This window comes from Chelmon rostratus, chromosome 4, assembly GCF_017976325.1.
Source record: "Chelmon rostratus isolate fCheRos1 chromosome 4, fCheRos1.pri, whole genome shotgun sequence".
In the NCBI taxonomy this organism is placed as follows: domain Eukaryota; kingdom Metazoa; phylum Chordata; class Actinopteri; order Chaetodontiformes; family Chaetodontidae; genus Chelmon; species Chelmon rostratus.
This window is the reverse complement of record NC_055661.1, coordinates 5,822,346-5,838,465: the sequence shown is the minus strand read 5'-3', so window position 1 is coordinate 5,838,465 and position 16,120 is coordinate 5,822,346. Positions and strand designations below refer to the sequence as shown.

General features: G+C 43.1%; 1 protein-coding gene across 1 annotated transcript in view; it reads left to right on the top strand.

Moving 5' to 3' along the window:
• The window catches only part of LOC121605365 (carboxyl-terminal PDZ ligand of neuronal nitric oxide synthase protein-like), a 177,660-nt gene extending 171,995 nt beyond the window's left edge, over window positions 1-5,665 (top strand). The window contains exon 13 of the mRNA XM_041935249.1: window positions 808-5,665. Within this exon, the coding sequence (XP_041791183.1) occupies window positions 808-1,453 (646 nt within the window). The 3' untranslated portion in view covers window positions 1,454-5,665. The remainder of the gene's footprint in view (window positions 1-807) is intronic.
• The last annotated feature ends 10,455 nt before the right edge of the window (window positions 5,666-16,120 follow it).

The following is a 16,120-nucleotide window of genomic DNA, read 5'->3' as shown; positions in this document are numbered from 1 at the left end:
TGGCTGCATCAGCACCAAAGGTTTGTGGTCATACTTGTATGCACGTGCTGTATATGTGTTCGTGTACTTGTTTAGGTGTATCTTTAGGGAAGAATAATTCTAGCTTTCCAAAACTTGATGGACTCAGTCATAAGACTCATCTTTGGACATTGATCTCACTGCAGTTACTCTTCCCATTCAGAACACATCCTGTTAAATTTACTCATGATTTACTTCTACCTAGTGCATGTCATCTAGATTTACCTGCGCACGTCAAACACACCATTCAGTACAAGTCCAAAGTCAGTATCTCCTCATTTCACGCTGTGCAACAAAGTGAATAAGTGCATTTCCCCAAATGTCCAACAATTGTTTTCACTGGCCAGCGTGAACACAGTGTGAACACAGTGTGAACAGCACAGTCACAACAGTTCAGTGATGTTGCATTGCAGGCCTGTGTTGCTGGAAATATTGCTCGACTTGTAAGTGAATATTTTCTGAAAGTTCTTTATTCACAAGTTTGTGACTTTGCTGACATTCTTTTAAAAAATTAAGGGATTTTTTTTCTTAATTACTTCTATCCTCAGTCTTCTTGTTCTTAGTGCGACACTCAAATGTAGAAAACAAACGATGACATATTTTTGAAAACAGAACAGCGTCACCTTGAAACACTTTGACATGAAGTGAATAGTTTACTGGAAATTGAAAGTTCAACTTTGCAGCATTTGAAGGCAGCACGTGTATCAGTATCGTTTAACCTGCAATGTCTCTCGCTCTCCCCTCCTTTTCTCCGTCACTCTCCACCTTCCCTTCCCTCCTCTCTTCCAGTCACATCGCCTCCTTCGACTCCTTCCCTCGGCTCGACCCGCCACCCCCATCCGGGAAGAAGCGGCTCCCTCGGGCGCTGAAGACCACCCAGGACATGATGATCTCGTCTGACCCTGTGGTGTCCTCTCCGGACCCCGCTGACTCGTCCTCCTTCCTCTCTTCTCCTGACAAGACTCCCCTCATCGCCAAGGAGGAGCTGAGGAACAGCGAGGAGCAGCGGGGCAAGAAGCAGGAAGAGGGGTCAGAGGAGATCACGCCGCCGCTGGGCCCAGCAGAGAACAACGTCGCCGCTGATGGGGAGACGACAGGAAGCAACGGCAAAGCTGATGGAGAAGAAGATGGTGAGGTAAACGGGAGCACCGAAGGATGCGAGGAGGAGCATCAGCCCCAGCTTCAGCTCTCTGTACCAGACCTCATCAACAAAGATCCGCCCCAGCTGGAGCCCAGAGCGAAGCCCTGCGACGTCTGGCAGAAGGCGTCAGGGCCAGACTCCCGGCTGGCCTCCACCCCCTGCTCGGGGAAAGCCCCCTGCCGCATCAGCCTCGGCGAGGAGGTCCTGCTGGGGAATGGCGCCCCCTGCAGTAAAGGCACCGGAGTGAGTCCCGAAGACTCGGAGCCCCACCCAGACCTGCTGTCGTTCGAGTAACGAGCAGAGCCGGGCCAGATGCCGGTTCAGTACGTCTCAAAAAATCTTCCTCTTAGTTTTGACTCCAGAGGCTCAGGAGTTCATTCAGGCTGCAATAAATTCCACCGATCAAATATTCACTGCCACTTTGAAATAGAGGACTCACCCTGCTGCAGGGTTTGCTTGAGGAAAAGGGAAAAGGTGCCTCCAGGGCTGGATCTGATGCTTTTTATCCACTTTTTAGATGAGTTTAAAGTTCATGGTGATACACTCAACATGGCTGACCTAATGCCATCAGACACTGCCAGCTTCTCCCTGATGATATGAGCACGAAGATGATGAAGAAGTAAAACGAGGTGGAGGTGAGGAAGTCGTTCTGGTGCAGAGAGAGTCAGAGTTTCAAACATTTCAACCACACCACACACAACTAGTAAGGACTGGAATTTTAACACAGTGTGCTGACCACGCTTTAGCTCTTAAGACATTTGGAATAATATGCAATAGTACCAGATAATGTCACAATGAATGTAATTAATGTGATGAAACATCCCTTTAAATGGGCTGAAAATGTCAAATCCTGTTCATGAATCATAAAAACAACGACATACTGATAACTGTTTCCTGAAAAGTAAAAGATCATTACTTCAGATCTTTTTAAAATGATGCCTTCTTTTCTAACTTATCAGTGTTAACTTCATATATTATCAAGCTTTGAATTACAAGAGGGCTTCTCTGACATTTTTGAAACCTTTTAAAGGGACTTTTGTTTCATGATGCTCAGACTGTAAGTCCATATTATGCAAAAGCTGCTACAATGAAACCAATCACAAACTACAACTTATATGAGTTATATAGAAATATCATTTACAGCCTGTAGAACTAGAATGTGTTAGCATTAGCAGGATCCTCGTCAGTGTAATTGTGTTTCCTGCCTGGTTGAGGTCTGAATGCAGACTCAGGAGGAGACAAAGGAACGGAGAGAAACGAGGCTGAATGAATGTGGACGTGTTAGAGACGGAGAGGTTTGGGGGAGAGTTCACTTTCAGTTCAGCTGATACAAAATGCGGAGCAGCAATTTCTGGCAGACTTTGACCAGGACTGGAAGCCTTCTGACCCTGAGCTTCATCCATAGGGAATTATTTCTGACCCATTTTTGGTCCAGCAGGAGTTTTAGAAGCTGTCCTATCCTACACTAGCCAGATGGCGGCCCTGAAAGTGACCTTTTAAAGCTCTCAGCAAGTAAGGATATTGATCAGAATCTTAATCAATAGGTAGCTTTTCTTTTGATTCTGATTAAAAATGAAAGAAATGTGGGTTGAAAAAGGTTTTATATGAATAAACGGAGCCAAATCAGTGAGCAATTCAGACATAAACCAATTATAGTGATTCTTTTAGGTCTTTTTGGACTCCAGCAGAAACAGCAGCTATGTCACATTTGCAAACCATTTTCCTCTTTGCTTTTTTTTGCTGGAAGCCTGTTCTGAGCAGTCTCCACCAGGAAACCCAGCTCAGAGGGAAACAGTGGCGGGACATGAAAACCAGCCAGTACCTTATACTGTTTCTGAAACAGTGCTGGTGATAATCACAAATGATGAAGCTCAACCTTTAACCCCTGGTACTGTGATTTGATTTATCTTTATTGGCCCTGTGTACCAGTAAAAATTGCCTCACCTTTAATGAACCAATACCAGCAGAACAGAAACCGAGCAATTTATGGGTCCAGATTCAGGTTATTTCTCTGGGCGAGTCTCTGGTCGAGTATAAGAGTGGTCTCCAGGCTGCCTGGCTGCTGACAGAAATTGTCTTGTGAACTGGCTGAATTGAAAATATATTACCCCATGAGAACCTGACAGAGCCGCCGCGGATGGGTGGATGGATGGACGGGGAGACGGATGGGCGGACGAGCAGCGTGTGGAGGGCGGGCTGGTGAAAACAGAGAGGAGATAATGAGCTGTCAACAGAAAGAGATGAAAGAGGTGTGTTTTATTCAAGCGGATCATTAAGTGACAGACCAAAGACACACGTAGCGGCTCAGTCGGGCAGGTTGTTTTTGTCATATTGTGTAATCGCTCTTAAAGTTTATCTCCAGTGAATTTTAGATTTTAGTGAGCTGTCTTAGTGAAAGGAGAAGCAATCATTCATACAGAAGATAGTGTTTCTCTTTTACTTTCTCTTTGTCTACTAATGAAAAAGTGAAGACCAAAGTCAAAGCAGTAAAAACACTTACAGTAATAGCTACTGACGTCCTTGTATTAAATCTGACTGACCTGAGCGAGGCTGGCTCAGGGTCAGCTGTTAAAGGTGAGCTGATGGGGGTGGATCAAGCTGCAGTGGATGTTTCAGCACAGTCAAAGAGCCAATCTGTATGTAAGATCCCTGCTTTCTGAGCGCCTGTACGTAGATCTGTGCAGCTGGATTAAGATTCACTCTGGACACCTGAAAATCACAGCACACAGATCCCAGATCTGACCCTCGCTTCTGTGAGGTCCTGCCGGGCCCTCTGCAAGTGGCCGCCGTGCCCTCGCTGGGATTTCCTGAAGCTTCGAAAAATAGCGAAGAATTCCCAGAAGAGAGCGAGGCGGACACAGAGCCGGAGCTGTAGTTGTGGTCAGGTCGTGCCCGGCAGAATGAGAGGAATGTGGAGCTGGACTCTGAAAGGCAGCTTTGTCTCTCTCCGTCTGTCTCTGACATTTTACAAGTGTCCTGAAAGATCCCCATTTATTTTAAAGCTGTAACTGAATAGCTGCCGTCGCCCACAAGCCAAAGCAAATTAGAAAAAAAAAATCTAGCCCATTAGTTTCATCTGCCGATCCACAGAACTCTCTGTGGACGCTTTTTATTGTTTTGTTTTTAAAGCCTTAATAAAACCTGTGTGCGGTCAGGGCACATGAGTTCTACAGATGTCATTTGAACAACAACAACAACAAAACTACTTTCATCGCTAGATTACACGTGAACGGGAAAGTGCTTTGACATTTGGGTGTACTGACCCTTTAAGATTAGGCAACAAGTGTGGGAAAGAAGAGTGAATATAAATATGCTAAAGCAGCCACAGGCACCAACACTGGCCGAACAAGGAAAATGTGACCAAAACGTTCAGTCAGCCAAATTTAAAACAGGCATGAAATGATTTTGACATGGCTTGGCTTCATTTCTGTGTTTACGTGTCATTACTAATTGAACTTAAATATCATAAACCCCCCAAAAACCTTGTTTCAAATTATTTTTGTATTTTCTAAATGTGCAACACTCAAAGTTAAAGAAAAAGTTTTTTACTTTGGCAGAACATTTTGTGTCTCTCTAGAACAGCTCACACAGAAATATGTTGTCAAGGCGTTAAAACTGTGATGTGTCTGCCCTCTGAATCTGAGGTCCAGGATATTTAAAGCGACACAGAGGTTCGCTGTAGGCTTCGTGTGATACGCCGGTCTGTCACTCAGCACAGAGATACAGCGGGAGAGGTTTGGACACAGCGAACGTCGGACTGACAGCCTGTGTTTGGACAGGAGGTGAAAGCTGGAAGGTGATTGGTTGCTCAGAGGGCGTCAGACTGTCTGAATGTTTCATCTCTTTTAACAAAATCACGAGTGTAAGAAAAGAAGCTAAATGCATTTAAAGACATTCAGAGCAGCTCGGTCCTGTTACCCATTATGCACCCATTAAAACCACTCAAGTAGATTTTTATTGTATTTTCTGATGAAGGAACAGTGGTGGACGTTTTATGAAAATATTCTGTCGCTTACAATATCTGTGAATATGCAAATTGGGTCTTGCTCTAACAAATGAAGGAAGGTGATTTATTTTGATATTCAGTCGTAGAATCTAGTTACGGCAGCCTGCGTTATTTAACTGCCTCAGACTTTGGTCGAACAAGAAGTGATCTTGCTTTCTTTTCCTTCTTATGTTGAATCTTGTGTTTGTCTTTGTAAAGCCGGTCGACGGTCAGCAACGATGATGAATGAAGGAAGCTAAGTGCTGCTTATTTCTGAAAACAAGGCACAAATGGACCGTTAAGGCGGACCTGGGACTTTTATCTATGACATCTGAAAACTGCTGCAAATTAAATGAACTCTTTCTGTATGTAATGAAAGTGTGCTACAAAAATCAAAATGAATGATTTTGCCTTCTTTTTTATTTTCCTAATGGATCTTTTTTTAAAGTGGGGATGCAAAAGCTCCTGTAATGACTGTAATCTTTTTAAAAAATCTGGAAATAGAGCTAATCCTGACCTTCTCGCTTTGTGTTGTGTGACTTTTTTGTCTCTGTGGAAAACGCCGCTCTTCATTTATTCTGGGCACATCCTGTCTTTTATGTCTTTCCTTCGGCTCATTCCTGCGTCGATGGCAGCCAGCCTCCCACTCAGCCCTGCCAGCAAACTTCCTGTTTTGACGGAGCTGATGTCCCAGTCAGTTTTGGCAGTTTTTTCCTTCTGAATCTGTGTCGGTCTCCAGTGTAGACGTGCCTTGTGTGTCCTCCCTCTGTTCGATAGATCGTCTGTTTTTAGGGACGGCGGTGGCGGGAATTCAGGAGACGGGGCTGCTCTGATGTTTAATTCATCTTTGTTTGTCCTAAATCATGGAAATCATGGTCTTCCTCTTGGCGTGTGTCGCTGGCCTCGTGTCTGCTGCTGTGTCGAGATGAGTCAAAGCCCGTCAGGAATATGATGGAGGACGAATCCAAGAATGCAGACGACTGCTGGATGAAGCGGCTTATTTGCCAAACTTCCACATCAGTGGTGTAAACAACCAATCAGCTCAGACACACAGGTCATGTCACTGTTTAATAATTCAAGCATGATGCATTTATTCATGCTCTACAAAGGAATCTAGGCCTCCATGCATAATGAATCATCAAGTGTTGGGACAGTTAGCAGGCTGGATGAAGTACATAGAGCCTAACAACATTTCTTTATTGCATGGCCAAATATGAGTTCCTTGGCTGATTTGTGGAAAGACGTCAACACAGCTCAGTCACCCAAAACCCAACAAAACCACAGACGAGCTGTTAATTCTTTGGCAACACTTTCACAAGTGAATTAAGGTGTAAGTGGCCCAGAAGCTTAAAGGGATGCTCGAGCAGGTTAGTAGTGAAACCTTGAGAGGCTTTCAAGAATCAGATTATAAAAAAGGTTTAAATCAAAGCGGCAGAAGGCAGGATGTCCTAACTTTTAATGCCTAGTGTGGCTCGAGCTCCAAAAGCACCAGAAACACTGGTTCCTTCATTTCCCATAATGTAACTCAGTAGCATCTTTAAAGGTGAAGTGAGTGCCTGTCAAAAAGAAGCAGTTATCAGCTCTCTCCACAGGCTGCGTGCCGCTAATCATAAAACCCTCGACTGAACTTCACGTGTGAAACCTGTGAAGTTCATCTTCAAACCAGATAAGCGGCCCCTCAGCCACCGCGTCCCCCGAAACATTTTAAAATCTCTTTGTTTTCCAGGAATAGAAAATGCCTGTGAGAACGCAGTCAGAGCATCTTTAGCTTTTTCAGTTTTATTTCTGAGTGAAAGTGAACTTGAAGAGGGATTTGATGGAATTGTTCTGGGATTTGAACACTCAAACGCTGGAATCACTCAGTGAGAATAGAAATTACAGAAATATCCATCTGAGTGCTGTAAAGTTATCAGGTGTATCTTATGGTTTTAATATCCTGATTTTTCATGTTTCTGCACTTCTCAAGTTTGCACTTTTCATCAGTGTATTCTGTTCCTGTATGAAGTTTTACTCAGTTCATCACTTTTAAAGAGTAACTGCTCCCAGTCCAATAATCCTGCTTCCACACCATCATTGCACAGAACAAAACCATTATATCCAATGGAGAGTGTGACAGGACTCTTCCAGCTAATATGAAATCTATTTTTATGTTCACCCCAAATACGAACCCAAATATGGCTCCACAGCCTGGGTCCATTGTGATTCCAGCACTGACGGGAGGCAAAAGTCATGTCTGTGACAGTTTTCCTTCACAGAAGAACAGTAGAAAAGTAAATGTTGTGCATCGCTGCATATCTGACATCATGTAATTCTGCTCCTGATCATAACAGAACTCAGGAATAAATTCAACAGCACATCAGAGAGGACCAGACTGCCAGCTGATACACTGATTACATGGTCAGTCAGCTGCTTTGTAGAACCACATGCTGCACTTTCACACGCTATCTCAGCAAAGAACTAGCCCTTGTTTGGTTTGAAACACCTTTAGCTGGCTGCTGCTGCCTCAACGTGTGCGCTACAGCACTCTGAGTGCAGTCAGAGGTCCAACAGACATCAATGTGATGGCGTTTTCCCTCCAAACAAAGGCGTTTCTCTTCAAAGTCCCACAAGCGCTGGGACTGGCCCTGCACATTCTTGTGCTCCTCAGTGCTGGTAGTTATGTCACAGTGTTATTTGTGCCCAGCAGAGGCACCTGGAAGGAGAATTGCCGCAGCAATCGGCCGGCCTGCTTTCAGAAGGGGCGAAGCCACCATAAATGAGCTACGAGTGGTTTCCAGAGCGGAGTGAAAGTGAATCATGAGATGTTCTTTGTGATTGTAAAAGATAGGCCCCATGCTGAGTGTGAGGTTCCTGAGGCTGTAATATCTATGCAATGTATATTTAATACATTCTATTATTCCGGCTGCATCTCCACGTGCTTCTTGCCCCACAGACCCAGCGAAGGATTAATAAAGTCTGCTCACCGAGCTGGATCACTGCGATCCGCCGGTTGAAGAGTGAACGGCAAGCTGATGAAAGGATGGGAACGGCAGTGGAATGATTACAAACACTTTGATTCTCAAAAGCCATCCACACGTGCACGTGAGCTGTGCATGTGAATGACTGGAAATGCAGATGATGAAGTGGAGGAAGAGGCAGGTAAAAGCCAAACGAAGGAACTTCCTGTGACCTCCCTGTGCACAGACCTTCCTCAGTGCAGGCCGATGGCTTCCTTCCTGTTCTCCTCTGGACTTCCTCTAGGAAGTCTTCCCTGACCTCCAACCAAACCACTGATTTACTCATTTTGTTTGCTTCATTAAAACTTAAGGACTGTTATTAGGAGACAACAGCAAAGAGTTCAGTCCAACACAGTTTGTTGTGTAAAAAGTGCAGAAGGCAAAAACTTCTATTATTATTATTATTTATTTTATTTATGTAGCCAGAGAAGGAACTACCCAATTAAGCAAACGACCATTATTAGCATCTCTTTAGCATCATTTCTGTCAATGTACTTTCGTCTACATGATTATTAAGTAACATTTTGATCAGCTGTCAGATTGATCAGATCCTTCTTTTACTCTTCAGTCTGAACCTGTCAAATATTAGCCAGTTAGCATTAGCAGTAGTTCTGTCGGTTGGCTAATTCAATTAGCTCCGTAATGTGCAGCAATCTACAACAGTTGGTCTGTTTGAGCCAGTGTTTCCAGTGCAGTATTTCATCATTTGAGGTTTGTGGGGATTTGTGCAGAAGGTAGGTTGGAGTCTTCCTAGTTTGTGTGTTAAAAGAGCATGTTGATCCAGAGCAGTGTCGGGTCAAGTATGTTTATACTACTTCTCATTATAAGTCATTTATCAGCAGGCTAACGTTAGCAGTAGTGCCAGTTATAGTGACAGCTATAACTTTGGAAAACACAAACATGACCACAGGGTTCAAGAAACTTTATTTTTCATATGCGAGGTCAAAGGAAAGAACACACACACACACACAAAGGAACAGAATAACACCACCGGCTGAAAACAACAACAACAACAAAGACAGAGGAGAGATGTAATTAATTGATGGAAACAGATAAAAGCTTCTCATTGTCAGTTGCATCAAAGATGCAAAGTTGATGAATTATGCCTGTTTGCTGTTTCTAAGTCAAAGATCGCTCTCTGCATGAACGCGTGGTCGTCATAGCGCACCATGTTTTGTCAGCCTCTCTCTCTCTCTCTCATGCACAGGCAGCTGTGTGGCCCCTCAGGAGTCTGCCGGGGAGCATTAGTCACTGCCAGCTGGCAGGACGGACTTCTTATCAGGTTTATTGATCAGCGTGGGGAAAGATTATGACCTTGTGTTTGTGTGGGCATGTGAGAGAGACAACCTGAGAGGGCTCTGCTCAGCCAATCTGGCGCCACAGAGCCTCGAAACGCCTTCGTCCACGCAGAAATACCACAATCTAATCATGAAGGCTGCTGCTGCTGCCAGCCAACAGCCGCAGCACAATGCACTTCACTACAAGGGCTCCACCAACCAGTTCACACCTTCAGTTCAACTGGAAACTGACTCATAAGATACAAAATATTGAAATATAAATATAAAACAATTAATTAAAACAAATACATAAATTCTGTTCATAAAAGACACAATATAGAAAAACAATCAAAGGCTAAACGGTCCATGATCATGGAGTACCGGCACATTCATTTGTAGGATGCTTTGTAAAGAGTTCCAGGAAGTTGGGGCATAGTAACTAAAAGCAGGTCTTCTAAGGTCAGAGCAAACTGGAGGGACTTGCAGTGAGAGCCGCTCATTAGACTGAGTCTGATGGTCCTGAGGACCAAACCAGCACAGATGTGATGGAGGAGAGAAACGTTCCAATAAAGGACTTAAAGACAAACCGATACATATCTATCATGTCTCACAGTCCAAGAAGACCACCCAACTTTTTCATTTAAGAGGCAATGATGAGTGCTATAAACATCAGCGGTACTAAACCTAAGAGCAGAATGATAAAAGGCTGAAGAGCTGCGGGGGCCTGCCTATAAATCACATCACCACAATCTACAATGAGAGAAAGACAGCTGTGATGATCGTGTTCCTGCAAAGCAAAGTATTTCTATAGAAAAAACGATTTTTCTTGATAAGATTGTGTGCATGATATATAAATGTGAGTTTGGGACGCTTGATGGATCCGCTGTTGAAATATTTCTTCCAGCATGTCTAACCTGAAGGGGCTTCGTCCTCTTTGCAGAAGGAGGCTACTTGTTGATTGAATTGTGTTGTAACTCAGTGGAACGGTGCCAGAGTAAAAGCCACATCGAGCTGTAAATCAGAGGTCGCCAAGCTTCTCCCGCCTCCTGGAAATCACTTCACTTTGTTTCAGCCATTAACGAAATCAGGGAGATGAACAACAAAGCAGCCAAACTGCACTGAACAAGCTGTTAATCACTACCTGTCAGCCCTCTTCAAAAATCTAACACATATCAACAGAAAACACTTGATTTTGATTGGTTGAAAACAGAAGAGCAGTTCTAAATCAGTGCATAAGGAATATTAGAGTGACGTCAACCCTGGGAACAGTGCTTGCTTCATGCTGCGTTGTCAGAAATTGACCTAAATAATATGTGTTAATACAAACGTTTAAGGCCGACTACGATATGAATAATTCCAACATTGTCCCCCTTTGATAAGCGAGATAACACAATCTATTTCAACAAACTGTAGGATTATCTGCATTAAATGACATTCAATCTAAAGTCCATTCAAACAATCACATTTGGAACATGGTGTCGGGAGAAAATACGTCCACATTTTCGGAGACTTTTGTCTTTTTTAGTTCAGCTGGGGAAAGTTGTGCAGTGACAGTTTGGTGACTCCTCTGTTGACGCTTCAGATTCAGCAGACTGAAGCCTCTCTGAGGCCCACAGTACATGTTCTGAAGGCGTCCATCCCTCTGAAGTGAGGGAAAGCTGCCGAATTCAAACTACCACAGGCATGACATCGACGCCAGCGATGAGCCTGTTTCTTTACAGTTATTAATCCAAGGCGAGATATGAAATGGAAGAAGGAGAAAGACAGAGTTCCAGGGAGAGAAAAAAAGTTTTTGCTTTATTTTTGTGTTGCTGCCTTTGTTTCCTCCTGGCTCAGATCCACAGGAAGTGTCACGAGTCCCTTTGGGTTTTCCCTCCTTTCCTTTCTTCTTCTCCTTCCTCCTGCTCCTCTCGTCCTGTGTGTCTGCCTCTCTCTGGGCTGATGACATCTCAGACGGTAATTGCTGCTGTCTCTCACAGCCCAGATGTCTGCTCCTGCCTGACTTTGACTTTTCTTTTCTCTTCACTCATGACTGACCAAAAGACAGAACGCCCGTCTGCAGGAAAAAAGGGTTCGCTGTGTGCACCTGATTTACCGCCCACCCTGTCTTTCCATCATCCATCCGTCCTGTCATCTGGGGGGCTGTTGCAGCCGCTCAAAGCCAAGACGAGGCCCCCTGTGTGGAGGGGGGCTGTGAAAAGAACGCCGTCTAAACAGGATGGGAGTGGTGGGACGCACAGACAGACAGGCGGACAGCCAATCAGACAGACAGGCTGTTAATTGAGGCAACGTCAGTCTGTGTATGCAGTGAAACAGGCCACAGGGGGCTTTTCTGCAAAAAACGGCTCTTTTAACAAGCCAATAAATGCACTGTTGAGTCTTTAAAATGTATTTTTCTTCAGGGCAAAGAAGCAGAAACCTGCCAGGAAGGTGGAATCGTTTCATTTGTTTCCAATGCAAATCCAAATCTTACTCAGAGTCAAGTTCTTACTGCGGGAAAGTGACTTTTTTGTTGTTATTGTTGTGTTTTTTTGTTACTTGTTTAAAAATAAGGTTAGATTTTATGCCTGCATTAGCATTGCATTACTTTTTTTTTCATTTCCATTAGACTGAGTTCCCTCAGGAACGGAGTAAAAATAATCAAGTGCCTCACAAAAAAAGTAAAAAAACAAAAGAAGAAAGCAGCAGAGTCGGTGAACGCACTCACACACCTCTGGGCAGCTTTCAGAGAGCACAGAGCACTTTGTATTTTCAGCGTGGAGGGAATCAGATCGCAGAGCGGACCTGGTAGCTTCCAGCCTGCTCTTCAGCAGCCAAAGCAGCCGTATCCTTAAATACAGCCGCACATCCAGAAGAGTGGCTTTAACTGGCCCGCTGAAATGTGGTGCTCCTTGACTTTGGAGCAGCTTCAGCAACGTCTCAGAGAAGTCCATTAACACTCACTTGTTTCTTTAATCTTTTATTTATTGCGTGCTGTGGACGCTTTGTGTTCGGCCCAGAACTTTGCTCCAGACTATCTATTGGATGGACTGCCACAACACTTTGTACGGATGTTCATGTTCCACAGAGGATGAATCCCACTGACTTCTGGGATCTCTTGACTTTCACTGTGGTGGCACCACAAACACAAAAACTCGTTGCTTGCTTGTTGTTGTTGTTTCAACCAATCACAATGGTCTTGGGTGGCATTACGCACAGGATGCAGCAGCAAAACAGCGCTAACTCGCTCTGGTTTGCACGTGGCGAGGTGAGACACTTTCATTAAAAGAGATAAAAACCCAGCAAAAGAAAAGGTAAAGGCTGCTGCTGTTTCAGTTCGTACCACTGGGAGGTTGTTGTTGTTGTTGACGTAGTGGCGGGTCTTTGATGGCAGCGGTAGATGGAGGAAGGGGAGGAGAACGGCGCCTGAAATGGCAGTCTTATACCAGACCTGCTGTCCCCTGATGTTTTCCTCTTGTGCCACCATGAGGAACACATTTTTGGTTGTGAGTGAAATGTCTGTACAACTATGGGATGGATTGCCATGAAATTTGGTTCAGACATTTATGTTCCCCTTGCAAGAACTTTTTTGTCCAATTCTTTGATATATGCTGAAACAGCTGCAGAACTGAAGACTTCCTCAGCTGTACCTTGTGTTTATATGTTACATGCCTCGCAGATTTCACAGTCTGTCTCTTTTATGGTCTCTTTTTCTCTCTTCAACAATCAGTAACAACTGCTTCAGTGAGATGTATATAAAGTTAATTACTCACTGAGACATGAAATGTGTATCTACACATTCCAAAAAGACATTTCATAGCTGAACATCAGTGTCCTAGATGTAACTTAATAAGGTCACAACAGTGTGAAATGCTGGTCTGGGGCCAGTGAAATGAAGAGGAGACATTCTTCAGCTGGGCTCAAAACATGAACAACCACACTGCAGCGCTGTGTTCCTTTTGATCCTGACGACGGATGTTTGGAAAAAGTGTTTTTTCCTGATGCATGGCTCTCACTGTGAGCCAGGCGTACTCACCACACCACCCTCTATTTATTTTATTTATTTATTGCTTCTTTCACTGATTTGAAATTCAGGGTTTGTAGGCTGTCTATGTTATTTGTTAGTTCACCTGTAAGCCTTTGAGCACCTTCATCTGTAATAATAAGACAACTTTTGCTGCACAGCCTAGAATATCAAACTAGGGCAAACAGTTCCATCTAGTGGGCAACTGTGATCATTACATCTTCAAAGACGGATCCTGAGAATGAACGTCATTAACTTGTTTTATGTTGTGACATCCAACCATAAATTGATCTCTTCCACTAGTTTCCATACAACTCACTGATGATAAATGTTATTGCTATAAATCTGCTTGCCTTCATTCATCAATTGATCATTGATCATTATTTGTTTATTTAATTTGAGTAAATCAAGAACATGCATGAAGGTACATTTTTAAAGGTTACTCAAACATTTTGGAGTAATTTAGTGTTTGGAAGGTTTGAATCTTTAAAGAAGGAAATGAAATGTGAAAATGCATCAATATTATGTAAGAGGAAATGTATATTGTATACCCCCCTGCTTCCTTTATACACAAACATACACATACATTATAAATTATATTATTATTATATTTAAGTATATTAATATTATATTAACGTATATTAATAACTATAATCATGAAATAAATAAATCTTCATGTTTTTTTATATTTGTTATTACAAAAATAAACTAGTTAATGAGTTAGTAAAGTTAATGGTGTTAGTTTAACTTATGCATTTAGTTTGTTCCTGTGTTTATTTAGGTTTCTGCTACTTAAAAATTCCTGAGCAATGTCTTATGTTGTTGATAAAATGTTGAGAGCACAGAAAGTTGAAATATAAAAGTATTCATACTGACCAGCTACAACTAGAAAATGCAATGAAGTCACAGTGAGAATTTGAACGTAGCTCTGAATAGTTTGTTGGGCTTGTTGGCTCTTGGGTGACTCTTCAGAATAAAGCCTGCAATGTTCAGCACCATTCTTCCCAATTTAACAGTGTACCAGTACAGCACGTACTGACAAGTGTACGAGATGAGTAGTTCTGTGTGAAGGAGAAAACAATCTGGGAACCTAAAAATAATTTATACAGCAGGTATCTCTTACCTAACGGGTAGATACAGTATCCTGATATTACAGGGTGCAGTCGGACCTACTGAACGACAAAGCTGGCAGTTTGGGGGAAGATGAGGTGATGACAAAACAAGCAATTTTAATATGTCACCTTGGACTTTTTTCAATTTTATCCTCAGCGATAATCCAGTGACTTGGACACAGGCTGGGATCATGGGACTGTTGGAGCTGCAGGTGCAGGGGGTGGAGGTTCCCTCCAGCAGTTCCTGGACCACAATGCAAGTCTGCTCTGCTTCCGTATGAAAAGCCCCAGAGGGGTGCAGCTCCTGAACAGGGTGAACACTGACCTCAACCAGCCTCTCTCCTGCACAGTGTCAGGCTCGGGCAGTCTACTCAGCACCATGAACTGACTGAGCGTCTAAACATCTAGATGGTATGAGGTCACTTTACAGAGTTTTTAATGTCATTTAGAAAATGACTCTGGACCAAACCCAGGCTCTACTGACACATCAGCCATTTATCAAAGACATACCACAACATTTCTGCTGCAATTAAATATTCTGACGTTAAAATTGTTAATTAAATTAATGAAAATATGAAAGTATGAAAAAGCTGTGAGCAGGTAGAAGAGTGCAAGAGATAACAATGAACTAAGATTCATGCTCATTATAGTGTAGTTTATTCCACTTCTCATTCTTTTCTTTTATTGGCTGATATTTCTATATAATTGAGTATATTTACAAACTTTAATACATTTTAGTCTTGTTATTGTTTGAAACCATCGGTCAGACTGGGGTATTGACAGTGTTCCTTCATATATTTGTTGCAGGGCATCGTGCAGTATTTTTGGTGTGTATGCAGATCTGGGATCATCTTTAGTTTGGCTGTAAATGTGTCACCGTGTTCTCTCGATGGCCAAGACAACAAAGGCTAATCTAACTCTCTAACTGACAGCTAGTTGGACATACTGTGTGTAACGGGTGAAGGCTGGTCACGCTGTTGCTACCTCAGGGACTGATGTGGGATCAGACTACATGAGATCAGTCCAGTTTTGGTTCTGTGTGGTGCGTCATTGTACAGACACTGTGGAAGACTGATTATAAGGCCTCGCTACTGTGCTCTCTACGAGACTGACAACATTTACAACATGCTGACACTTTGGACACCATGGCTACCAACATTCAAGTGTCTGTGAGTGAGCAGCCACAGGCCAATACTTTGCATGAAGTGAAAGACCGACAGCTGTGATTGGTCTGAGTTCAATGCGCAGGAGAAATTAAGAGTAGCACAACTCCTGACAGTGTGATACATTGTCATGTAGTCTGATCCTGCCGTTATTTAATGTTTAAAAAATAAAGATCGCTCACCAAAAGTAGTATTCAGCCATGCAGATAGTTCTGGGTACTGGGTTTGGAGATATACATCTGAGATCTCTGCCTCCACCCCAAATACATCAATGGTAAATTGATTTTTTTTTTTTTTTTTTTTAAATTTTCGATTTTGGAAGCAGACATCTAAAAATGTGCGTGCCTTGAATCCCCCCCTCTTGAGCAAAGGCCATTTGGGTGATCTGGTCCTCTAAAACCTACGACAAGAACACTCACTTTGTC